This window comes from Amia ocellicauda, chromosome 1, assembly GCF_036373705.1.
Source record: "Amia ocellicauda isolate fAmiCal2 chromosome 1, fAmiCal2.hap1, whole genome shotgun sequence".
NCBI lineage: Eukaryota > Metazoa > Chordata > Actinopteri > Amiiformes > Amiidae > Amia > Amia ocellicauda.
This window is the reverse complement of record NC_089850.1, coordinates 57,166,004-57,192,234: the sequence shown is the minus strand read 5'-3', so window position 1 is coordinate 57,192,234 and position 26,231 is coordinate 57,166,004. Positions and strand designations below refer to the sequence as shown.

The following is a 26,231-nucleotide window of genomic DNA, read 5'->3' as shown; positions in this document are numbered from 1 at the left end:
CGGATGCTCTGCTGGGTGGGGCTTTTGGCAGGGAGCTCATGTGCAGTTGGAGGTACAGGGATGGCAGGGATTAAACAGCCACGCAGTCCCCGATAAGACTGCTCTGGGAACACTCTCACACACACACACACACACACACACACACACACACACAAACGCAGACTTACACAGTAACACCCACACACACACACCCCACATTCCCATGAGGAGAGAAGTCAGAAAAACATGTGAAGAATCCCCACTCTTTTATGTCTTTTAACAATTTCAGTGCAAATCCAGGCAGGCAATATCTGGTGCTGTGTCAGTCCAAGGGCTACTTAACTGTTCTGGGCCTAACTGCAGGTCGGGCTCCGTTTCTATTTATCCAAATGGAAATAACCCCGTCTCCATAGACTGACTGACTTGTTTTTGTTTTTTCATTATCTATTTTCTCTTCCATATCTGTCTGCGGTGTAGATACTCCCAGGAGAGGTGCAACAGTCATGAGGTTTAGTCATGACAGGACTGCAACGGGACTTTGACGTGCTACTGAGTTTCAGCATCGCATTGCTGCGCCAGCGATAGGCTTTTTTTAGTGTCTCGCAAATTCAGAAAATATTTCAATTTACCTGCAACGACTGCCTAAGCTATAACTTGTTCAGTTCTGCATTTATACACAAACATGTTCGCTGTGTCAAGCCAGTCCACGCCAGGTGGCTTTAGTTTTGAAGATAACAGTCTCTTCTTTCTGGCAGAAGTGCAGGCATGGCAGAGGGAAATAATTATCCAGACGAATATGAATCAGCCGGGGGAGTGAAGGCTGCGGCGCTTCAGTTCTGGGCAAGCGAGCGTCGAGTGTCCCCAGAGTCCAAGTCCAGCTCTCAGGGACGTTGGTCTCTCCATGAGTCCCATTCCCACTCCTTCAATCCCCGTTTAGATTTCGCCTGAGCGGTCAGTGCGTGTTTAAGGGTCAATATTCAAAGGCAGGAATCCCAAAGGCCAAAGCGGCCCATTGGGGACCAAAATGAGCATCGCTGTACAAAGGCAGTCTCTGATGCAGGTCCCTTACCCGCGTGAGGGTGGGAGGGGGTGGGGGTTAGTAGCCATAAATCTCGTTGTCCACCCAGCCAGACTCCCGGTACGGCCGGCCCCGGCTCTGGCTCTGGCTCTGGCAGGGCTCGTAGATGTCGTTGGTGACGAAGCCGCTCTCGGTGCTGGCCAGGGTCACGAAGCCGCTCTCCGAGTTGTTGCCGCGCATGTTGTCGTAGTCACTGCAGGGGTCTTCAGGCGTCCCCTCGGCCGAGGAAGAGGCCCTGAACGAGGTGATCTTGGCCTCGGGCCGCGTGCCCGCCAGGTCGGCCTCGTGCTGCTTGCGGATGACGTTGTACACGTCCATGTTGGGGCTGTTGCAGCGGGCGGGAGACATCCAGAAAGTGGGCTCCTTTGTGCACGTCTCGGTCCGATCCTTCTTCCTGCAGAGAACAAAAGCACACATTCACTTGAAGGCCGCCGGGGTTTTTAATCAGCTTTACTTGCTGCGTTTGCTATGTTTCACATTTGTTGTGTTAACAAAAATATATATATTATTTTGAATTTGCTTTTTTTTGTATCCTTCCCAAACTGTAATTGTCAATTAAGTTTATCATGGCATAATGGCACAGGTGAGAGGAAGCAGGGTTCGAGTTACGTGGGAGCCAGTGGGAGCTCAGCTCCCATAAGGAGGGATATGAGCCCCCATGGAAGCAGTAAAATCATGTATCTGTGGGGGTCACTAATTCATTTACCAACAACCATTATTCTGAATCACAAATAATGTATTTTTCATTGTAATTAGTATTATTTACATTAACAAGATAAACAGGCTAAAATAAACATGTTTTTCAAATGAACTATGCTACGCATTATGTCATTATGACAGGATGGCTGCACTTCACCAGGCAGCCACTATGGTGCACAGTACAATATTGACCTAACTGTAATGCAGGTTGAGACCGCGTGAACATGAACTCAGTTGGAAGAAGCCACAACCCTCCAACATTATCTTATATTAATAGAAAGTTGTAGTTTTAGACTAGGTGAGTTACCATGCCGCCGAAAAAAGGCAGCCGCTGCCAACGGGGTCTACAAGCCTCTCCAATTAGTAGAGCGCTACATATGATAATCTGCTTGCTATTGTGTGCCAGCGGCGAGCAGTGTGTAAAATACTAACACTTTATATGATACCATAAAGGGCGGAATTGCGGTCTCTCCTTGAGCGATGTGTCTTTGCTGGCATATTTCAGGCTATTGAAACTTAAATTTTGTTGCAATATCGCAGACATCTGGGGCAAGTATTGGGCTGCTGTGTGTGTGTGCGTGTGAGAGAGAGAAAGTGTTGGACACGTAATGAGCAATGAAGTCTCTGTCTCTCTCTCTAGGCTTATTATTTTTTATTTATTTAGCCTATCTCCGCCGGTAATGTTAGTTATATCAGAGACCCCCACGAAGCTCAGATTATAACTCGAACCCTGAGAGGAAGACAACACATACCAAGGCAGCATTTGATGAAACAGACATCTCCATAACTTCATAAAAGATACGATATAGCCTGAATGAAATGCATTCAGTATGAACATCCTGCATGAACTAATGCCAGGGGCAGGTGTCTTAGTGTGGGGCTGGAATAGCAGAGAAGCGTGTGTTATATATTCGAATCCTCACCTATGCACAGCAGCACAGTAACAGAATGAGCCCTGACCTATATACCTCCCCTTCCCGTTTTCCTGCTCTTACCTCCTGACGAAGAGCTTGAAGCAGAACACCCCAGTGGCCACCAGCAGCAGCAGGAGGAGCGGGATAGTAGGGATGATGATGTAGACGATATTCAAGGCATTGTCTGGAGGAGATCAAAGAAGAGGGAGCATTAGAGACAGTCGGGTGTCACACTATTAAAAGATTCTGTGGTACCCACTGATTCAACTTCCTGCAAGAGCTGCGATTCCCCAGCGCCTACATCAGTGTGTGTGTGTGTGTGTGTGTGTGTGTGTGGGGGGGAGGGGTGGAGTGGGGTATAGCTATCATTGATAACACTGTGGCTCACCAGTAAGCTACAAGGACTCAAGCCAACCCCAACTCTTGCAATGCCCCATGGGAAATCAGGAGCTAACCGGCCCCATGCGTCTGGAGCGCAGCAGGGGCTTTTACTAGTGAGCCACTTGGGAGCTCCAAATGCAGCGTACTCTTCCACAGAGCACAGCAGTGGAGATGTATTGTACAAAGCGCCCTGATAGAAAACAGAAAACACCACTTATAGTGACACATGTTGGGGAGTAGTCGAAGACGGGAGATACGTAAGGAGGGAACTGATTCCCTGGCTGGAGCTATTGTCCTGGCAACCCAATGCACCTGCAATTCACCACAGGCATGTTTAAGGAGAGTTTAAGTAGCGCACTGCACTGTACCCGAGAGGAAGTGCAGGAGGGCGTTGGGAGAGCTTTCAAGGACGAGAGAATTATAGACTTTCAGGAGCCCGACCCCGCTTCCTTCTGAGAGACCGAAACCTGGACTGGATACCAACCACGAGTACGTACTACAACCCCCCCACCCATTGTGAATCACGACCACAAGGCTGCCTTTCGAGCTGGAACCTTTGTGGAACGTGTCATTCGGGAAGCGGAATCAGGGTCCTGTGTCAGGAGGCGTGCACGTGGGGCGGCCGAGGCCTCATTTTCTTTTTATAATGCAAGACGTCCTGGCAGTTAAAATCCCAGGCATGGCGAAAATGCACTGAATAGGGGTCATTACAGGTTTTACAAGCATGAGACCTTGAGTATCTGCCAGATATAGCCAGATTTGTAGATGAAGTAAATCTGCATGAACAAACAGATGAGATCAAACATTCAACTTTGCATATGTGTGTGTACGTGTCTTTTCTTTACTTGTCACCTGGCAGTCTACCAAACCAGAGAGGTTAGTCAGCAGCTTTCAACTCTGATCCCCGGACACACGCCCCACGCCCCGCACTGTGTCACAATATACACACACACATAGATGTACATTTTCTTATTTGATCTCTTTTTGTTCATGCAGATTTTTTCCATATAAAGGTAAAAAGCATGCTATTTCTGGCTGATACTCAAAGACTCAAGCTTTTAAAATATGGAATGGCTCCTACTGCTGTGCATTTAGTTTTCTTTCTCCATGCCTGGGATCTTAACTACCAGGAAGTCTCGCACTGCTGTACTGCGGGTCTGGTTACCTGTTGGCTGAGTCACCACCACGTTGACCTTCTCATCGTCCACCGTGACCGGGGGGGATTTCGGCCTGAAGGATATAGTGGGAGCAACTGCAAGAGAAGAGCTTGAAATTAAACAATCGCTCGCAAAGCATGAGAGCAGTCTCGTCTTTACTGTGATAATAAAAACTAAAAATGTTCGATTTCCAGAGCACTGTAACCACGCACGAGTCTGAGATTCCTAGATACTCCACTTAAATACTCCACTTAAGCTCAACCCTGATGTTTTAAAGCGCTGACAATGTACACTGTAGGTTCGATATTGGATTAAAACCACTTCTGAAAGTAGACACTCTCATCGACTGATTGGGGAGTAAGAAAAATGTAAGTGGATGAAACACATTCAACAAAGGAACCTTATGTTTTGCCCACTAGATGTCCCCACTGACTCAAAAGCTGACTAAAAAGCATCCACACTTGAGGAATGTCCTCACACAAACCTGCCGATCTGGGGAATATCGTAAAATGGAAAAAGGACGTTAACACAGCCAACAGAAACTAACAAGCCGAGTCCTGAAAAAGGAGGGGAGCTTTTATGCTGTCCTTTAACCTCAGCCTTGATTTTTCCTTTCATCCTCTTTGGGTTTTTTTTGTGGAAAAGCTACGCTGAACCAATTCAAAGGGCCGCCACCGAAGCAGACGTGTTTAATGGCGCGTACTGGACATTTGTTTTGGAAAGGCTTGTGAGTGCGGACAGAAGAGAGGCCTTCAGAGTAGCCAGAAGGAAGTGACACCATCTCAGTTCTCTATTCTGTTTCCCAACTGTCACTCACTCTTTCATCTGACGGCACAGAAAAGGAAAGGCAGGGATATACACCCGTGTTTACAATGGAAAGCTTCCTCTCTGTGCTGGGAACTTTAACGCCTACAACTGTCCAGTTTGTTTTTTTCTACAAAAACATGATTTTCAAACATACTGTCCGGGAATGCTTTTATGAAAGGACTGTGTATCATGAAGATGCTCTCGTTACAGGAAACAGGCAGGAGATTTATCCTCCTGTCACCTCTCTTGTGTTTTCCACTTGGCCTGGTGTACCTACCAGTGTGGGTCGCGTTGCCAACTGCAGTGGAGGCCGGACCCTTTTCTGCAAACACAATAAAGGGTACACACTTGGTTATTCCTTCCTGTAGCAAGAAAGCCACTGTAGCCATTGTGCCCCCCCACCCCCATGCCAGATCCTGTGTCTATATACAACCACCTACATCGCCTTTTCAGACTTGTACTCAAAGCTGATGGTTTATTGATTTATCTACTGGCTTAACAAACTGAGTTCTCTAAGGATTCATTCAATAAATGGCTTCACTCATCTGTGCACTTCACACCAGATTCAGAGGAACCTGAAAACACTCACTGTTTTGTCATTAGCTGTCTGTAGCTGAAATACATATCTGAAATCACTGGTAGGAGTGAAATCACCACATTTCCCTCCTTGTGTCAGAGTCACACAGGCCCTCCAGAGAGCGGGAGCCTCACCCTGCGAGTACTTGCAGATGAAGTTGTTCTTGGTGTCGCAGTTGTCGTCGTTCCACTGGAACATGTAGAGCCCCCCCAGGCCGGGGGGCGCCGAGGGCTGGTGGTACATCACCACACACACCTCATACCCACACGATGGCTCGTCCCAGTGCCAGTTCCTGTCAGAAACACCCACGTGGACACACATGAGTATTTCACTCAGTTCAGTTCAGTTTCAGGCATCTACACTTCACTAGAAAAACATAAATTCAGATTTTGGCCCTTGACCAGTTTGGGGATCTCTGCCAAGGTAGGCTTGGCTCTGCCAGATAAAAATAAAATTTTGGACTCTGGTATTTACTGAATGTGTTTTTTTTACCGACACCCTGAGCACTGGCCTTGTTGTCTGTCAGCTGTCTGTCGTGGCACTCACCTGAAAGTGGCCTGGCTGCCGTCCAGCCAGTGGTACTGCTGTGGACAGTCGCTGCTGGTCTCCTGGTAGCCCTGGCTCCTCCGCAGGCCGATCCAGAAGTCCCCGTCTGAGGCCTTCAGCTCCCCGATGAACCTCTCGACAAGTTTCTGCTCGTTCTCTGACTCGATGCTCAGCAGCTCCCCACCATCGCTGTGACACGCCCGGCTCGCCTCTTCGAAGTTTACCTTGCGCCAGGAGTCCTGAAAGTAGGCGATCTTATAGCAGGGCCGCTCAGTGCCCCTCCGACAAATCCTCTGGCCTGGAGAAAGAGAGAGAGAGAGAAAGACCCAGCCACCAGTAAGAAGCTGGATATCAGAGACTTCAGCCATGGTTTCACAAAGCACCACAGTGTTCCTTGGCTCTTGTGTGACCCAGTGATGGCCAGCAAGCAGTGACTCCAAAATACATTAAATTACCCAATGTTACTGGCATTTAGGTCTGAGAGTCAGTGATTTTACAGTCATAGTTTATAGTCTTAAAGTCTAATTGGGGATTATATATTTTTTCTAACTGCTCTATTTTGAAATGACCCATTTGTTGGCACAGTATCTTGACATAGTTGGACGGCAAGATAAACCATGTCTAATAAGAAATATAGAATAAGAATAAGCATGGAGAATAAGAAATATGACATTAACATTACATGAAACCTATCATACTATTTACATGTAAAGCTCCTTCAAATGCATTTTAAATGCAAATACAGCTACTACCACTATTAATCATCATTATCATAGTAATAAATCATGACAGTGTAAATTAACGTGCATTAGATTCAGATATAGTAAGATGTCACACTTATTTTATTGAATGTATAAATCTCTGAACTTTTATCTGTAATAAGTAATATACGACACTGAATAATCCCAGAATTACAGTAGTAGTACATACCTCGGGGCTCGTAAAAATCCGCTTCATGGCAAGCAGGGGGAAAACAAAGACACATGAACAAGCAGGCGAATACAGAGGGCTAAAGCCACGAAGAGAGACGCCCAGAGCGCACATCCAAAAAACCTGCTTCCTTTCGCTTCTTTCCTTCCGAAATTACATAAGAAATTGGAGGAAGTTAACATTGGGATTTTCCACTAAGAACCGATATTCGTCCTCGCACTCAACAAGCGAACGCACATCTGCACAAACAAAGGGTTACTTTCACCCTGGTTGCGTCGGTGTAGCGCAGTTGTCTGCAGATCTGCGCGGCTCCACCAATGGGATCGGGGGGATTCTGCACATCTGCGCACAACTGCGCAAATCTGCGCTACAAGAACGTGACCACTGGCGCAAGTGCACAACACAGGATGTTAGTAGCCACATGCCCACAACAAAAAAACAGCAGCTTTGGATTATGCACTGGTTTTAAAAACAAAAAACGGCTACTTATTATACTATTAAAAGCAAACCGTAATGTATTTATATACAAAATATAACGCAGTTAAGCACAGTTATGATTTAAGTTCATAATTAGTTGGAAAAACAAAAACACTTCTGAAAGAGTCCAAAAAGTGCCCTATTGCTTGCGCACAGGGGTGTAACCAAAAATCGCATTTTGGTCTCCCATCTAACTGACGACTGGCTGTTGTAGTATTGTGTCAGTTGTATAAAGAAATATCACGAAAGTAAATTAATGTTGTATGTATGTTTTCTTGCTACTTACCACTGATCAGTTTGGATGCGGAGCTGGTGCTGCAGAACCAGAGAGCGAAGACAGGGGCACAGATCCTCATCAGATCCATTTCTGCATATTTTCAGTTTCCAGATGTTTCCCACTGTTTTCACGGCAGAAGAACTGCAGAACAGCAGTAAGGAAAAGAGACGTGGACGGCGCTGGTTTTACCGCACACACCAAAGTTGCAGAGAAAACTGCGAAAGGAAACCAAAAGGGGCTACAGCGCGGCTCCTCTCGCTCCTGTCATTGCGGCGGATGCGCCCAGTTGCGTCTCTTCTGCACCCAGTGAGGCGCAGCGTCATCCAGCAGGAGAAACCCTTCCCTGGGCTAATCGATAGCAGGCAATCAGCAGTGATCACTCACCAAGTACAGGGTTACTATGTATACAGTTCTGTCTTCTGGGTCTGATCTTCTTCCTGCAGAAAGTGTCCTCATTCGCGTCTGAGATATTGAATTCACTTTTTGGCCAGCTTTTAACTGAGAGTAGGAGTGGCAGTTCCCCGGCACCCTCTTCTCCCCCCCTCTCTCCCTCTATCAGTTGGCATGAGTTTCCTAAAACAAATTATAGCTGTATCCCCCCCTGAAAAATCAGCTATTTTTATTTTTATTTATTTGTAATAAATCGTGCCGGCCGGATTAAGGTGCACGACAATACTGCACTTGAAACGGCAAACGTGAATTACAGTTTGTAAAATCAATTCCTACAAGTGATTCATGGCTGCGTAAAGACGGAAACAGAAATCACCTGACTTGTAAAAAGTGAATGGAGCAAATCCATCCACAGAGACAAATACGGAAACTTACCTATTTGCATTTTATTAGTAAAATAAATATTGAAATACATCTGGTAACTATTACACTGGTATACAGTTCAGCAGTTCAGCATGCAATTAGACATAACAACGTGTGTGTCAAAAGCCTGCAATGCACTGCCAAAATAATTATGTACGTTTCAACATGCAAAACTGTCACATGAAAAAGTAAACGTGTTTTAATTAAAAGTATGTAGCGCCCGGGAGCTCGGCGGGGCGGCTACGGGTGCGAATGAGGGAGCGGCATTGTGGGAGAGAGCAGCCAGACCGTTTTCAAAATACATTGTTTATATATTTAATTTAAAATAAATACAGATTTGTTAATTAAAATCAATTAAAATACACAAAACACAAACACAAACAACCAGCAGTGGGGATCCTAAAACCAAAGCCTTTCTTCCTTTGTCTGCTCTCACTGCCCACTGCCCACTGCCCACTGCCCACTGCTCCACCCGTCCTCTCACCTGCACTATCCCAGGAGTGGGACACAGGGGCTTTAAATACTCCATGCAATTATTCAATTGAACATCTCACTGCATGGGGACTGGAGGGGGAGAACACAAATTAAACGTGCAAATGTGGTGTATTTAATCAAAGTGCAAACTGTGCAGTGGGCCGAGACCGCTATACAAGTAAACATTTCACAGTGTTTCGAGACGCCTCTGTAAATGCACACAGTGGAGTAGTGGGGTTCAGATTTGGCTGATGTGTTGGTGTCACAAAGGGCTGCTGGACAGAAGTCAGTTTCAGTGCCGACTGCGTGTGAAAACCTCTGGGTGGATATTCAACATCTGGAAGACTGTTCTGCCACAGATGATGATGTCATCCTGCAGGCTCGGTGTGCCAGGAAGGCCCAGAGTGGACGCTGGGGAGACGGGCCTTGAATCTCGGTGGTGGGGGATTCCAGCACCGCCACAGCCCAGACAGACTGCAGTAAACTGTGGCATTTCCCAGTAAGCTTGGGCTGTTTCCCAATGGGTAAACTGCCAGTAACCTATTCTCTCACTGACAAACAGGGCATCTGTCAACTTCAAGGAGAAAGGGATATTCACAAGGACCTGAAATAAAAGGCGAATCTGTACGAATATGAAAAAACTGTTTAAACCAGAAAGTATTTTTTATTTAAAAAATATATATATATTTGTTATTTTCTTCTCTGTGGAGAGCCTGCAGCCAGAGCTAGTCCAGAGCTCGGACCTCCAGAATGGCCTGCTGTACGTCCTCAGGGCTGTCTGCGGAGGCAGGGCTGTTGAGAACAACCACAAAAGCATGTCACTGGCGGGACTTTGTCCACCGAGAACGGGCAATAAGGATGGAAAACACAAGCTGTGTCAAGAGCACTCTGCCCTGCACTCCACAGAAGCAGGCTTTTTCATATTCATATTCAATTTTTTTAAGTACTCTCATTCAAAAAGAGGGAGTGCGAATAGTTTTGGTGCTGACGAACAGTGATGACTAATTTACCAAATGCACACTTATAATAATGCAACGTGATCAAAAGAACTCTCCGTCTCTCGCTCTCACTGTATATTTTAATAATGGTGCTTTAATTCCCGCCCGGCTAGTTCATATCGCATTTTCCCACTTGATTCTTCAGGCCAGTTACTCAGAAAATATAAATAGTTTCTCCCAGTGGACATCCTCAGCGGCTCAATCCACCCAGTCAGTCTGCAGGCCGCTGCGATTACAGCCTCATTGAGGAATAACTCATTTCAATTACAATTGCCAACCACCGGGAAAAGTCAGCCTCGTGAATAGCAAACGCACAAATTAATAACTTGTCAGGGAGTGCTCAAGCCGTACAGAGACAGGCCACAATTGCAATGGGAACATTACAAAACACAATCTTCATATAACCGTCTGGAGAGAGGCCTGAACCGAAATTAAATTAGCCAGCGCATTCTTGTAATTGACGTGGCCCGCCATTTAATTGAGCAGGGCAGGAAATCGATAAGCTTCAAGCAGCCAGTTTAAACTAACTCAATAGTCAGTTCATTGCGGTCTACCCAGGAGCTGCAGCAGGGCCGGCCTGGTACATTAGGGGCTCTTCCGACGCGAATGGAAACCTCTGATTGACTGCGTCGAAGCCCTGCTCCACTCACGCTGCTTGGCAGACTGATCTATCCAAATCTCATTAGCCACGCAGCAAATGCTGAGTGCAGCAAGTGGAGCAATTCTCTCAGCCCGGCCCGGCAGACTGCTTCCCCCTCGCTGAGTGCCCGTCTCATTTCTGTGGCGTACACAACAAGTATGGCCCCACTCACCCCAGTTTGAACGAGCTCTTAAGCCGTGCGTATACAGAGCGGTTGTCTCCTACAGGATATAGGAAGGAGGCATGGAGAAACACCTGTCCCCCTATATTGGTAGCCTACAAAATGAGTGTGTGTGTGTGTGTGGGGGGGGGGGTGTTTCAATGGAGGTTGTCATAAAAGTGTCAGATTACAACTGCTGTCACATCCTTTTACACACGCCAGCACAATGAAGCACCGGGTTCACTGGGAGGCATGGCAGTGGAGGAGCGCTCAGAGTCTAGTCAAGGGCCATCAAGGGACACCTGAAGGGACACTTGAGTGGAGAGGCTTTTCCTGGGGATCGCACACATGTATGCACGCACACACACACACACGCACACGCAATCACACGCGCACGCACGCACGCACGCACGCACGCACACACACACACACACACACACACACACACACACACACACACACACACACACACACACACACACACACACACACACACACACACACACACACACACACACACACACACACACACACACACACACAATCTGCCACAGGCTCAGGCTCTGGCACAGCACGTCCTGATACCCGTGTTCATTTCGAATTCCCGCTTCCTCAGCAGTGTGTTCACAGGAAACGCTAGGATTATTACAGTATGTCATCCTCCATCAGCAGTTCGGGGGAAAAAAAAGGGGCCTTTTCCTTTTGCTGCTTCCTTTTTATTTCCTGTGATTTATGCCAGCAATTTCAGCAAAAGAGAAATGTCCAGATATGGCAGTAAATTACTGGCCAGGCTGCACTGCTGCCGGGACATCGGCTCTGTGGAGAGAGATCTCTCCGGCTCCACTACAGCCATCGATTTGTGATCTTCCTCACCAAATCTCCCTCCTCTGTTTGTCCAGATGCACTGTAATCATGTTATCACTGCTTTCTTATTCTGGAGAAACAAAATATATATGGGAAAGTCTAAAAGAGGCCAGTGTTTTTAACCCACCGTTCAGATACTATAATGTCACACACACACAATTTGATGAGGCCGGTGTTTTGTGGCCCCAGAGATGAGAAAGTGAGAGATGGGTTCTCTCAAGACAGGGGAGACGGAAATCAAAGCACATGGGCCGCTGCTGCTGTGATGTCAGTGGCCGTGATGGGTCTGCATGCATTGGAACGAAGTGCGTCAGAACTTACCTGGGAGCCCCGTCGTCCTTTCTGGGCCTATATGGGAGAGACAGCATCTCTTTCTGCCGCAAAACAAAAAGAAACAAGTGTAGATGGAATTGAGACAAACTGGAAAACAAACCAGAATCCAAAACCTCATCAGTATGAGGTATAAATACCATTTTCTAGCTGTACTGTACTTGGACTGGATGCTATCAGTTCATTCTGAAGATAGCTCTCAACAGGTTCTTTCACATACATGGAAGATACAAGGTATTCTGTGGACCTGACACTGATGAACGTCACATTTATTAGTCTTTGGTGCCATCAGTGTATTGATGTATCCATGACTCTTCCACCCTAACATATACTCTTGTATCGGGGACAGACTAGGCACTGCCGTAACCTGAACTGGGAAACACTTCTAGATTGTGACAAAAGCACCCTATAAAACAGACATGGACTGACTGAAATACTTGGATTATTCTGGTCCGGCTGTCCCGGTGCAATGTTTGTAGTTTCCCGTGCTCTGATCCACACCGGCTATATACAGACCCCAGCTCTGCGGCAGCAGCGGCAGGGTCTCCCAAGGCGGGGGGGAGGGGGGGCAGGCAATGAAAGCCTGGTGAAGAATGTAATATCCAAGATGGGCACCCCCCCTCCCCGTGCCAGCCTGACCCCCTCACACACACTGGGCTGATCTCGTTACACAGCACCGAGGCCTTGGAGAAAAACTGCAGCAGCAGCAGGGAGGACTGAGGGAAGCGTCTAATGGAAAGACGTTAAATAAAGCACTTGGCTCCCGAGCAGGAAATTAGGGCTGTTTTTCCATTATTATCTGAAATTACAGTATCAAGAAGGACTTAGTGCTGAATCAACCCCTTATATCAGCATCGATGCAGCAGCAGCAGCACTGGATAAGAGAATCTGCTGCAGTTCTGGGGCAACGTCTCAATTCAAGAACCCAGAATATGTGTATTTATTTATTTTTAAATCCCTACCTTGATACGGTCTTCCCTCTGCTTGAGGAGTAGTGCTATGATCTCATCCCTCTTCTTAGCCTAGACCAAGAGAGGCAAATGGTAATACGCATCTTATCAACATTTGTCAACAGACATCACCAGTATTAGATCTTGAAATAACGGTTCGAGAGCAACAGCAGATGCTTCAAGAACAACTCACAATGCCTTCTCCTTCGGTCCAAATATGATCTACTCTTTCTCATGTCCAATCAACTCAGAATCAGAAAAACAAATCAATGAATAAACTGAATGTTTGCTGGAAAAAGAAGCACGAACAAAAGCTTCCAAAAAGACCCAAAACAGCACAGTTAGCGACGGGACGAAACATAGTCGTACTGCAGAGCGAGTCGTTTTAACTGGGCTGTTTTATTCATCGCATGTTCACTTTATTTTGAATACAAAAGTGCAAGTTGTAGTGCAGAATATGGAGGAGTGAAAACTGCTGACGCTTACAGGGATGATTCAGTCGCTTTTATGTTCGGCGTTCAAGTGGGCTGACCCAGGGCCCTCACACTGTCCATACCGAGACCAAGAGGGCTTATTTCAGCGCCAGCCTTACATCACACCCTTGAGCCCCCGCCAGCAGCCAATTCCAAGCCCTGTACTTAAAGGCCTCTCTCTACTAGCCCATTTTTAATTGGCAATTGGTGGGCGGGGCCAAATTTTGAATTAATCTGAGTCCTAACTTGTAAGACCGAGCAGGACCCTGTGCTTAAAAGGCGAACTGTAATAATGCATCGAGGCTCGTTCAATTGCAGTAGAACAGAGTTACGATCGCTAAACAAGCCTTGTAACCTTGATGAAGCACTTCTTCAGACGACAGCAGACTGAGGCAAACATTGACATGCCTGTTTAGTACTATTTGTTTTATTAATTACAAATGGGTTCTGTGGGACTTAGAGTAGGATGTTTTTTTACCACACACTATTCCACGACTGTTGTTTTTAAATTTAAAGACAACATATCTTCCAACTGGCTTTGTCCACTTACTTTCTTTTGTAATTTCTTGATTTTCAATTTCTTTCAATTTAAAATTGTATCCACGGTGTGTGTGTGTGTGTGTAATATATATATATATATATATATATATATATATATATATATATATATATATATATATATATATATATATATATATATATATATACACACACACACACACATATTACATCACATGTTTCAGTATCAAACACAAATATTGTATTTCTTTTGCCATTAACAAGATGATTTTATCCTAATCAAAAACACTGGCGTGTGTAACGTGACAACTTGCTTGATTTTCCTTTTGTTTTTGCGGGAAAGTTTTGTGACTGTGACTATGACTATGACTATCGTTTTCTGTGATTCTTTGATTTTCTCATGATTTCCTGTGGCTTTACAGATGATCTGTTGTGTGAAATACACAGAGATATTCTGTACTACTTTGGCTTTAATTCTGCAATCTATAGGTGATATTATAGTATTTCTCTTCTAGATGGTCTCCCACAGAATGGTACTTATGAGGAAGGGTTCAATTTCCAGTAATAAATTGCACATTTCTTTAGTCAATGAGCTGCCATTCGGAAAATGATTCAGAGAGAGCTGGGAAGAGGTTAATTAGTTAAGAGTACTCCAACCAAATCGACCTTCTTCACTGGGGAACGATAACTTGTGGGCTTCCTGGATGATGATTCTCAGGGGAAATGAAAAGCAATTGGATTGACATAAATACTCCAAAACCCACAGTTTCTTGTGTAATACCGCATTAACAGGTTAAACAGCAATATCAGCAGAAAGAACAGCACAGAGAGCACATACAATATGATCCACAATATGTAACATTATTATACGAGCTATTCAGGAGGCAAATGCTACAGATTCATACTGTGTTATTGTCTGAGCTGGTACTAACCCAACTGAGGCTCAGCAGGAATAATTTGCCCCCCCACTTCATATGCACAGATAATAAATATGTTTAAAATAGTCAACAGTCTATATATATATATATATATATATATATATATATATATATATATATATATATATAATGTTTAATTAATAAACAAGCGATAGGGAAATTAATAGTCTAGGGCTGCCACCTGTCTTGTTTTCACCCATACAGTTCGGTTTTCAGCTTCTGTCCGGGTCCAACTAGGAAAGCTCAAAATGCATATGTAAATCCAAAAGTGTGACTGCTTAAATTATTTCAATTATCATATTACCGCGAGAATACCCAGCCTGACACCTGCAATCTAACCATATTGACAACTGTAATAATTAAATAATTTCAAAACAATTCAAAAGAAATTGACAAAACATGACCTTTTCCATTATTATGAATTCAACATGTTTTCTTTTTTCTGCCCCAGACAGGTAAGCTCTTTTTGAACCCATTTTAGTTTTTTGCATGTTTCTGAGTTCACAAATCAGCCAATCAGCACAGACACAAACTGTCACACACAGTGTAACTGTTTTCCTGCAACATTTCTTCTTTACCACACAATATATTGTAAGATATTTTTGAAAGCAGCTTTTTTTAAATAAGTAAAACACTAAAAAGTGTCATAACAAAAAACAAACTGGCTAATCTTATTCTGTTTGCTTGTTTGTTGTTGTTGTTGTTGTTGTTGTTGTGTTTTGTTTTGTTTTGTTTCTGCTTTAGTTGTAACTGAAATAACAAAAATTGACCATGCTGTCAAAGTCCAGAATTATATTTACCAACTAACAAACCTTATTTCACTGAACTATTTATTTCAGCAGTATAAGTGAAAGGCAGCAGCTGTTTTACAGAATTCCTCATCCCATCACTGATCGCTATGAGGCCGACTGGATTGTGATTTCGTAGCAAAACAACACAACGAGTTCAATTCAGTTTCACTTCACAAGTTCATTTCAGCAAACCATTCGAACCATCTGCTGCTCAAATGTGGCTGGTCGGCTACCTCAAGATGGACGAGCTGCATGAGTACGAGATAAGATGAATGAGTTGCACAACGAAACAAATCTCACTGTCTTGCGATCCGCACATTGCTGAAGGCAACGGCACGGCCAGATAGAAGTGCAATAATGCATGCAGGCCGGAGACGGGGCTGTCAGATCGCTGTGAGGGGAGATGAGCTGGCTGCATCCCGCGCTCTCCACCGAGATAAATCAATGCCGCCCCCATTATCATAACCCCTTTAAAATGAATTGATCCCCCAGCGCGTGGCTCCTTCCGCTAATCAGATTTGTAACGGTGGTTTGAGATCGGGGGGGGTTTGGCTAATGAATAAGAGACACTGCAGTGGCATTAATCAGGGGAAGAGTTACTGCAGACTGGTTGGGCCAGACTTGAGTGGGGAAGAGATGCCAACCTCAGCTCCTTAAAGCTGCATTAACCACTTCCTGCTCTTCACTGTGGAAGGGTCCAGACGCAGTGCCCGGCAACTCCCACAGCCTTAGAAGACATAGGCCTTTGGTTACAACTGGATTCTAGGCTACTACCCACAAGAGCTCTGTCACAAGGGCCCTTCGAGACTCCAGCATGCTAAATGATTCTGCTGCACCATGAGGTCGACGGCCAACTTGACTGAGGATGAAGCTGTCAGAAATTGATATCTACCTGAGGTTCATGAAGTGCTATGACATTGATCCCACCGCTGACACCACTTTTCACAAGGTCCCTTCTCTGAGACCTGTGAGATTAGGTTACACTGGATAAGGAAGTCCCAAAAAGAACCAAGTTTATTCAAGTCCTTTTAAAAGCCTGGAGGTTCAGCTACATGACCATTGGTTTAAAACCGGGGCAGGACCGCCCATCACCTGAGTGCAGCAGACCTACTGCCAGAAGGTCCTGTCCGGCCAGGATTGGGTTGAGGTGAGGGTGCCCCTGAAAGCACTCCTTCACTCAGGAGCCAAATCACATCCACCAAATCCTCCCAAGTGTCATCCCTGCCCTGTCTTGCCATCATCACTCTCTCTCCCCAAAATTGTGTGTCTGACCTAATTTGTGAAATAATGTTATCCTCCTCTAAAAGGAAAAAAAACACACTGTTACAACTGTTTGTTTATCAACATCCTGAATTCAATTTCCTCGCATCTTTCAACCACCGGTGTCCGACACGCATCGCCAACTCCCATCCCGAAGCACACAAGAGGCAGTTTGCACGTGACACACAAGATTCAGAATTAGATCTAACAAATAATGAAAAGAGGCCTATTAATCACAGCACACTTCCTTAACGTTGAAGCTTTCTCATGTTTCCCTGCTTTCCCCGAATATGGAAGGGCTGAGAGAATTGGATTTAGCTGTAATTGCATTAGACTGAAGTCTGAAAAATGTTGAGTATGTACAGCAGGGCTTCTCGTTCATGTCCCATCACCCACTGCCCTCACACTGCTGTAGCACAGCCAGACTAGGGGGTCCCCTTGCCATTATTTACAATGTGCAGAAACAGAAGCAGGAAGCCTGGCCGAGGGGTAGGGATGTGCCTTTTCAATAGCGTGCTTCCTGCCATCTCCATTGTTTGTTTGGTGTCCCTTTTTTAAGCAATTATTTTAAGATACATTTCCTTTAACGCTGAAGGAAAATTCAAATGAGTATGGCGGCAGAGACTTTTACACTTCCACTGCTCATCAGTGACTGGATTTATTTTGAAATTGTCTCGGGCTCACAGTCAGGCCGGTACCTGTGAGAGGGATGAGAAACGGCCAGGCCTTATGGTCATTCTGAGACTCTAAAACAAGACACCTCCCGAGATTACTGGCCTGCTTTTTAATGGCCATGGCCAATCAGCCGCACAGCCGTCGCCACTCTAATGGAGACCCGGGCCCAGTGAAGTGGACAGAGCTCTCATTCAATCGAAAATCAGGCCGTCTGCAGCCAAAACAAGGGTGTCCTGTGCCACGGCAGGGACACACGCTGAAGGTCAACACAAATGAATAGGCCTGAGCAGCCACAAACAGCGGGGGAATTAAATGCGGGAGGACTGGAGTTTCCTGGACACAGCATTATTGTGTCCTTAATGGGAAGAAAGCACCAAGAAGTGGGAAGTGATGGCCTGCAAGGCCCCACTGATAACAAACACATATCCTGCAACTGCGATCGATTCCGCTTTCTTCTCATATTATTTTAGTGAGTGTGACTGCTGTGAAACACCCGTGTGGTAACGTTACAGAGCGCTCAATCAGCTCTTCCTTCTCAATCTCCTCTCATTTTGCTCACAGAAAAATAAAATAATTAAATACAAAGAATTAAAAGTTGGTTTCCTTCATATGAGTTAACCTGCCAGAGATCGACCTGTGGCATGTGCAGACAGCCTTGCAGTGCAACAATCAGAAAACACGCATGACACTACAGAGGTCGTGGGGTAACATTGACAACGTTTTCTGACGCCATTTTGCCGAAACCAAAATACAATCAAACTACAACCTGGGTATAAAGAGCTAATGCATAAAAAAACAGGAAGAAAGGGAAAGAGCTGCTGATTAAATGCAGTGAATACTATAGCCCCCTCATATTCTAATTACCACTTCAATTACAGCAGGGTGTAATCCCAATAATGATCTCTGTGCAATCACTTTATATAATCCCTTTAGGGCAGTCTACAGCAGAGCCCCTGTACTGACACTGATCTGCAGCAGGAGAGCGCTAACTCAATTACTGAAATCCCATACCCTTTATGCCCAGTGGGACTATGGTGTGCCATGGCTTGCAACGAGTAAACATGATCTTTAATCTCCTCCTCCTCCTCCTCCTTCTTCTTCTTCTTCTTCTTCTTCTTCAGGGCGAGAATGTGAGGAGGCTGGACAAGTCTTCTTCAGCTCATTGTAAGTGCTGAGGTTTCGCAGCTCAGTGGAAAGCAATTTAATCACTTTACCCAAACGAGATCTCCCAGAGCGATCCATCTCATTTCCTAAAAGTGGTTCCTGACAAGAATGAACTCTTAAACGTCAGCCTAAACTTTATAACTTTTGATAGCCACGGACTGTGGCTATTTCGGACTGTGATTCTTTTTGTTTTCCTAGCCTGGACCTGGTGTATCTGTGTGTCGGGGAGGTATTTGTGCTTAGCTGAGCCCTCTGTTGCTTAATTGAAATGTCTATTGAAGTAACAGTTTGCCTAATGAGACCTCTTTTGGTGATTTGCGCTCCTGTAAAATTGGTAAGTTGAAAGATTATTTAACAGGTAGCCTGAAGTCACACACTGTTTAAGTGCAAGGAATATTAATATGTGTAATTCGGTTCATTCGGTTTTATCAAAGGGTCCCTTTAATAACTGAGATTTAGTTGGAAGGAGAACAAGCGATGCACAAAAGTACTCCAGAACCAAAGTTAAAAAGCAGTTATTTGGTAAAAATATACATTAAAACAATACTCTTACATAGCCTATATGCTGCAGAACTATTAGACACACACAGTACTGTATTGTATAGAAAGTATAGCTAGTGCTGATGTTTATACTGAACCAATCCTAATTCTCTATTCTAAGAAAGACTTGTTTTGTGTCCCTTGTGTTTTCAGTGTTGCAAAGAAAGTTTTCTGAGCTCTGCTTTAATCCCTGAAAGTGCAATAAGTCTCCCCGTGTGAAAGCGTTTCCTGGGCATGTTCCCTCCTACTCTTTAATCATAAGCACTGGCAGTGGGGTCTCCCTGCTAGCCTGGAGCTGGATGTTATAGATCTCTGGCCAAAGGCGATAAAAGATCATCAAATATCCCCCCCCCCCCCCCGAGAGCAGCCTGATCAAAGCGCCTTCCCGCAGAGTGCAAGTCTGGCAGGCCCGATCTGGGCAGTCTTGCACCGGTGGCTCGATACTCCACATTAGAGAAATGAGTCTCCCTGCATCAGCACGGCTCTGAGGTTCTGAAACTGCATTACCGAGATCATTAGGCCTTTACTGTGCATCTCCCCTCAGATTGGGATGGCTTCTCCAAATGCCATATCTCATGGGAGTCGGCTTCAACATGGGACACTGCAATGGTACGTATAATGCAGTACCAGTAACCTATCGTTTGCTCAACTGGTCGACTACAAGCCTGAGGAACCTGGCCGGTTGCACAAAAGGTCTTAAATGCTTTCAAGACCATTTTTTAGGTCTTAGACTTAAATTTAAGCCCAAAATAAATAGGCCTGTTGCACACAAAAAAAAACTTAAAATCAGTTTGGTCTTAAATTGAAGTAATTTTTTAAGCCTACCCTACACCAGGCTTAAATGGGGAAAAGGTATCTCTTGCTATAGAAACTGACATGAAACCAACATGGCAGCACATATGCCAGGTAATTTAGATTTTTTTTTTTATATGAAAGGGCATATATACAAAATAATGGAAGTTTGACTAATAATAGTTGCAACTAATTTGATACTGAAATGTTTAATTTAATGAATAAAAACTGTATTAATACTTTAGGTGAACTATTACAAATCCATTATCTAGTATCTATTATAAAGAATGACAAAATATGTCCCTTCTGTAGTTCCAACAATTCAACGTAAAAGGTCCTCTCTTTGAACCTAGTTTTAATTTTGTTTAGTTTGAATGGGGCAGACATCTTCAGAATCTTATTATTAGTATTATTAAATATGTCAATGTCCTGTTATGTAGTCGGTAAAACAGCTGTAAAATAAGCAATATATATTAATAATTGTAACTATACAATGTGATGCATTTATATATGAATAATATAACAACAGGGCCGGTTCTAGACATTTGGAGGCCCTAGGCAAAATTTATGTTGGGGGCCCCCCTCTTGATTGGTGGACTGGAGTAGATGATGCGGGTCAGCGCTCCCCACCTGGGATTCGGGACGCACACCTCCGGCGCTCCGCTCCGCAGTGGCTCCAGCGCAGTGTTAAGCCCTCTACGCTAACAGGCTGGGCCTCCTACCACAGGAGGATTAACACTATACTACTTTTACCGAGGGGTTACGTCACTTTGTAACGATCTCATTATGACACGAATGAGCCCCGTTACACTTGTGTATAGGGATGTTATGGTTATGGAGGCCCTGCCTCCAAGCCGAGGCCCTAGTCAATTGCCTACTCTGCCTATAGGTAGCGCCGGTGTTCAATCGAAACATCCTACCCATCAAGTTGTCCTACTTAATGCTAATGCGCATGCGTACAAGGTCTTTGCGTCATTTTTGTTAGGATTTTGTGTGAGTTATTACATGCATTTGTTTTTGTTAAATGGTTACTATATATAAACTTAATTTTTAAGCATATATTTATAATTGCAAAAGCATGATATTTAATTTATGTAATTGTTATTTAGTTGTTTTGGTTCGGGTTGTCCAAGTAGCCAAACTTTGGTCATACCAGTAACCGTTTAGGTCTTAGTTATAGCGTTATTGCTATATAAACACTGATAACTTGCTGCAGTAATGTCTATAAGTGAATTGATTCCTACAACATTTTTGATAGAGAGAACTGTCGGTTTACGTTACGGTAGGATAATCTGACGGCCCTGTATAACAAGTGTTTCAACTATTACATCAGATGATGCACAGTGAGGTTTGCAGAAGCTGTCCGGTAACTAGAGGGTTAGAAATGTAATGAGCAAAAGCAGGAAGTGTCCCCCCTCAGCGGCTTATTAAACGTAGCGAGTGTCAGCGAGTTGTACGTGTAAAAACCTCTCGTTGAACTCGTAAAAACGTAGTATACACTTTCTATTATTGATCGTAATGTATTTAAACATAACATGAACAGTGACGTGAAACAAAGTGCTTTTAAAAACTAATTTAAAAATACATTTACAGTGCGCACTACAGCTGGGTTAGCTTTATTTTTGTCAGCATTTCCACCCAAATGTACCCGTTTTCTTATGATTAGTTGCTCAAGTTTTTCATTTTCGGTGAAATTTGTATTTTTTACTTTACAAGCAGCCATTTAGTTTTTTTCGTTTTTCACAAAAATAATAAGAACAGACTTTGCTGCTGAGCAATATCAGGTTAGCCAGGGCTAACGTCAGACCCGCGGGGTTGTGTTTCGTGCAGCGGCCTTATCGTCACGTCTTATGCAAGTCCAATTTAACAGGACTCAGACTAAGGCTAAGACTTAAAATAAGACCTTTTTAGTGCAACCGGCCCCTGGTCTGACATCTACGTCACATACAGGGACCTGGTAATTTGGTTTGTGTTTGTCCAGCCTGTCAAATGTCTGTGACACTGGGGTCTTAAAGACTAATATGATCCCAGCTATTGTGTGCCTGACTGAAGGACAAGTCCAATCTTCTTGTCGCCCCACTGTTGACCTGAGATCTGTTTTCTCCTTCCTCCTGTGAAGCAGGAGCTGCAGACACAGGCCCCCTCTGATGTATAGCCGCTCGGTGGCAGGAATACATCTCCTGCCAAGCCTGTCCGCGTGCATCAATACACCGTGGAGTGATTGAGCGCCGGAAGACTGATGGTGCGCCAGGGGTACTCCATCTCTGGCACCCCTGTATCCGCTCACCAGAACTGAACAGGCCCATTGCAGGACAGGATCTTTGCCATCAATCTACCGGGCAGAAGACGAGCATCCATTTGACAGAGCGAGGCCAAACGGGAAGGCTGTCAATACACACTTTCTTCTGAGGTTTACTGCACCCAGGAGAAGAAGGCGCGAGTCTAATTTAAAACCCTCGCAGGTTAGGCAGGTGATGAGATTGATGGGAGATCTGCAATTCCTTCTAGAACCTTTTTTCAGGAAGTAACTGTACATTCCTGAAACAAGGAATCTTATTTGTTTTTTAAATAGTCAGCATTGGAAAAAAATATACTGGAATCAGAAATGACCTTAAATCCTACAGACTATCTAGAATATTAAAATCTAGCCTAGTTTGCATAAAATCCAGAATGAACATGAAATGACCCTCTCTGATACAGTGCTCTAGTATTACCTTTTCCAGGTACCTCCTCTTTGACTCGGCCCTCTGCTTCAGGTAGGCCTCGTGCAGGAACACCTCGCTTTCTGCAACAGATGCCTGAAGTCAGATCGGGCAGATCGTGACATACATCACTAACCGCATAAGCTCAGTTACTCATACTTACTGAGATCAATACTGGGAGGTCGATGGGCAATATTGACACCTGGAAGAAAAACAAACAAACATTACAGTCACAATTATTGACAGGCAAAGCTACTGCCAATCCACATGCAAAACCAAACTACTACACAAGTGAACAGTAAGGCTTTTCCAAAAGTTAAATTGAACTGATAAAGTTGAGCATCAGCATTTTGGAAGCCACAGGATCTTGTTCCCTACTGTGAATCAGGTATTACTAAATTCAATTGATTGATTGATTATGGTGTAAGATTATGCAAACGTCACACAGTACAGAATGGCTGAGAATACAGCATATTGCAATTTGGAGAAGCCAGTATAAACTTCTTTATAGAGCATATTAAAAACAACAATAAAAACACGGTAAACCAACACGTATGCATAATGCAATACAGATATCTGCACGGGAGAAAAGTAATCACCTAAAAAGCACTTTGTCACTTTCTCAAAGGAAAGTGCAACGCAATGCAAGGTAAGCCAAAATCACAGCGCAGCTCAGTGATGAATGGAAACTCTCAACCTGAAACCCACGGACATGTCATATATCACCGATCATAAACGTCAGCCTGGCGATATATTTGCAGAGGACGCGCCGTTTCTGTGGTCGCGTTCGTCTTCCGCAGATGTCCGCAGGTCTGCGCAAATCTGCACAATCCCAGCGATCCCATTGGCGGACTGCGGCGCAGGACTGACCGTCGTGCGGGCTGCCGTTCCCGGCCACTCGCAGGCGCTGGCGCACGTCGGCCGACACCAGGCGCGACTCCAGGGGCGGGTGCAGAGCCGAGGCGCTCCAGAAGGTTTTGGCGTACGACACGTCCTCCTCTGCGGATCCGGCGAAAACGGTGAAGTATTTCTCGAAGTCGGCCTGTTCTGCAGACACCTGCTCCGACATGACGCCGACGTGAAAACGAGGCCAGTAAACACAGCAAACAGGAAGTGCCACAGACAACAGAGAACACGTGGTGCGCTGCCGTGGGGACGGGACGCTGCGAGATCAGAGGAGGGTTAGAGGCGTGCAATTAAGGGCATAAGAGCAGGACACAGTGTACAGACGAGAGGAGGCCATTCAGCCCATCGTGCTCGTTTGATTTCCTTTAATAACTAAGTGATCAAGGATCCTATCCAGTCTGTTTTTGAATGTTCCCAAATTGTCTCTTCAGCCACATCGCTGGGGAGTTTGTTCAGATTGTGACGCCTCTGTGTGAAGAAGTGTCTCCTGTTTTCTGTCTTGAATGCCTTGAAGCCCAATTTCCATTTGTGTCCCCGGGTGCGTGTGTCCCTGCTGATCTGGAAAAGCTCCTCTGGTTTGATGTGGTCGATGCCTTTCATGATTTTGAAGACTTGGATCAAGTCCCCACGTAGTCTCCTCTGTTCCAGGTGAGAAGGTTCAGGTCCTCAGTCTCTCAGTAGGACTTTCCCTTCAGACCTGGAATCAGTCTGGTTGCTCTCCTCTGACCTTGATCATGCTTATGTTCATTCCATTCTGTCACAATGTACACTATTTAGCTCAAAGGTTCAACAGCAGTGCCCCCCACTCAGGATTGAACCCACAAATCCAGAGCCCTAACCGCTACTCCACACTGCTGCCCTATAGGTATGCTCCTAAAGGTATATAATCTAAATGAAATAAAACAGGTTTTCATACAACAGTCCAGATCTTTAGAAAAGCCTAGTCAATGGTAGAAATAGTGTACCAGAACATATTTAAACTCAGATTGAATTGAGTACTAGGAGAAAAACACACAACAAAGTGACACTTACACCAGCCTGGTTATCCCATAGTAGAAAAAGTTGATTGTAACTTGCTTTTATATAACAACTTGTGTAATTGCCAATAACTGAACTCATCTAATAATGCATATTTGCTATATTATATAAGGAATGAATGCAAGTCCAAAAGAGAGTTTCAGGTGGAGTACTAATCTTTCTAAATCATTTTAATGTCACCCAAGATAGAGGTAGGGAGGGGAGAGCACCTGGTTATTTTGTATCCATTGTATTATTATGAGACAATATTTACTAGTGGGTCATATTACAATATAGGCTAATATTGTGTTATTTTGTGATTAACACTTATGACAATAAAACATGCTGCACTGTGCCATGTCTACTCATATTTGAAACTTGAACACCAATGATGCTGACATTGTTAATATTCTAGCTGAGTTTAAGTTTAAGTAGCTGTGGAAGGATAGGTTTGACAGTGGGCAGTTTGGGACAATGGAACTGGTTCTGCCAGTAGATTATTCTTGTGTTGACACTCTATACACCCAGTTAAGAGATATTCTGTATTTTATGCTGAAATGCCACCATATATTTGATGTTGTACAATTACAACAGAGACTGAAAGACATTAGGTTTCTTAGAAGAAAAACACCTCGCTGGATTCACACTTTTTTTAATTCCTATTGCAGAAACTTCAATGAGAAAAAAATAAGTAGGGTACTGAGGCTTTGTGAATTCAATGTGAAGACGAACAGAAGCAAGACATCCAGTACACAGTTGCTTTTATTATTTTTTATTTATTTACTTTCACACAGAGGGTCACTCATAAATCTACTGTTTGAGCTCTAATTAACCTCCGCTTCACAGCAAAACAGGTGACACACTTTCATCCTTTTTCCCTCTTGTGAAATATATCCCCACCAGCTATAAAAGAACCAAATCGAAACAGCTGTGTAGCGTGGGGCTGGGCTATAAGTGTTGGGTAATGATCTAACCTCTGCCATAAGCTTAAAAGGTTCATTTCAAGAAAATCAATAAGAACCGCTATCCACAGTAGCCGTTACAACAGCCCAGTTCTGACGCTGTGACCTTGAGCTCACTGCTGCCTCCCGCAGGTCCGCCTCCACAGGGGTGGGGCTGGCGCCGGGTCTTTCCAGTCCGTTCACCTGGCTGTGTGGTTAGTGATTACGGACTCTTTGCAATCAGCTAACTACACTGCCTGGTAACCAGACAGAACAACAAAATGCTTTGGAGACGCGGTGTCCAGGTCATTCCTTAACCTGTCCCCAGACCGGTCGAATCACCAGCAGCAACAGAAATCAAGCTTTCGCTGCTCAATCTGGGTGGTGTGGTTTTCTATTAAGCACAACAAAACAGGTGCAGACTGAGTGTGTGGCAAACAGGGCACTTCCTGTCCGTTTTGG

The 26,231-nt window shown here is 44.6% G+C and overlaps 2 protein-coding genes across 5 annotated transcripts; both read right to left on the bottom strand.

The window, feature by feature from the left end:
- Positions 1-228: 228 nt before the first annotated feature.
- On the bottom strand, positions 229-8,354 carry layna (layilin a). Of its 2 annotated transcripts, XM_066710439.1 has the most exons (8): positions 7,832-8,354; positions 7,069-7,089; positions 6,139-6,436; positions 5,727-5,884; positions 5,293-5,337; positions 4,217-4,303; positions 2,752-2,854; positions 229-1,451 (listed from the first exon to the last, which is right to left on the bottom strand). In XM_066710439.1, exons 1-8 carry the CDS (start codon positions 7,908-7,910, stop codon positions 1,076-1,078), a joined length of 1,167 nt encoding a protein of 388 aa, XP_066566536.1. In that variant the 5' UTR covers positions 7,911-8,354; the 3' UTR covers positions 229-1,075. The 2 variants fall into 2 exon arrangements, with proteins under 2 accessions (XP_066566536.1, XP_066566543.1); XM_066710446.1 differs by lacking the exon at positions 7,069-7,089 and having other exon boundaries at positions 7,832-8,353.
- A 1,394-nt stretch (positions 8,355-9,748) lies between these two features.
- hoatz (HOATZ cilia and flagella associated protein) lies at positions 9,749-24,083 on the bottom strand. Of its 3 annotated transcripts, none has more exons than XM_066710457.1 (6): positions 23,776-24,074; positions 23,069-23,107; positions 22,918-22,988; positions 13,064-13,123; positions 12,093-12,145; positions 9,749-9,901 (listed from the first exon to the last, which is right to left on the bottom strand). In XM_066710457.1, the coding sequence occupies exons 1-6, from the start codon at positions 23,972-23,974 to the stop codon at positions 9,835-9,837; spliced, it is 489 nt and encodes a 162-aa protein (XP_066566554.1). In that variant the 5' UTR covers positions 23,975-24,074; the 3' UTR covers positions 9,749-9,834. The 3 variants fall into 3 exon arrangements, with proteins under 3 accessions (XP_066566554.1, XP_066566569.1, XP_066566562.1); XM_066710465.1 differs by lacking the exon at positions 9,749-9,901 and adding an exon at positions 9,909-11,841 and having other exon boundaries at positions 23,776-24,082; XM_066710472.1 differs by lacking the exon at positions 13,064-13,123 and having other exon boundaries at positions 23,776-24,083.
- Positions 24,084-26,231: the final 2,148 nt, after the last annotated feature.

Excerpts from the sequence above, each read along its gene's own strand:
- layna (XM_066710439.1), bottom strand. The coding sequence starts at position 7,910 with ATGGATCTGATGAGGATCTGTGCCCCTGTCTTCGCTCTCTGGTTCTGC. Across the intron at positions 2,855-4,216 it reads GGTGGTGACTCAGCCAACAG|ACAATGCCTTGAATATCGTC; the intron begins GTAACCAGACCC and ends GATCTCCTCCAG. Across the intron at positions 1,452-2,751 it reads TTCAAGCTCTTCGTCAGGAG|GAAGAAGGATCGGACCGAGA; the intron begins GTAAGAGCAGGA and ends TGTTCTCTGCAG.
- hoatz (XM_066710457.1), bottom strand. The coding sequence starts at position 23,974 with ATGTCGGAGCAGGTGTCTGCAGAACAGGCCGACTTCGAGAAATACTTC. Across the intron at positions 23,108-23,775 it reads GAACGGCAGCCCGCACGACG|GTGTCAATATTGCCCATCGA; the intron begins GTCAGTCCTGCG and ends TTTTTCTTCCAG. Across the intron at positions 22,989-23,068 it reads ACCTCCCAGTATTGATCTCA|AAAGCGAGGTGTTCCTGCAC; the intron begins GTAAGTATGAGT and ends CATCTGTTGCAG.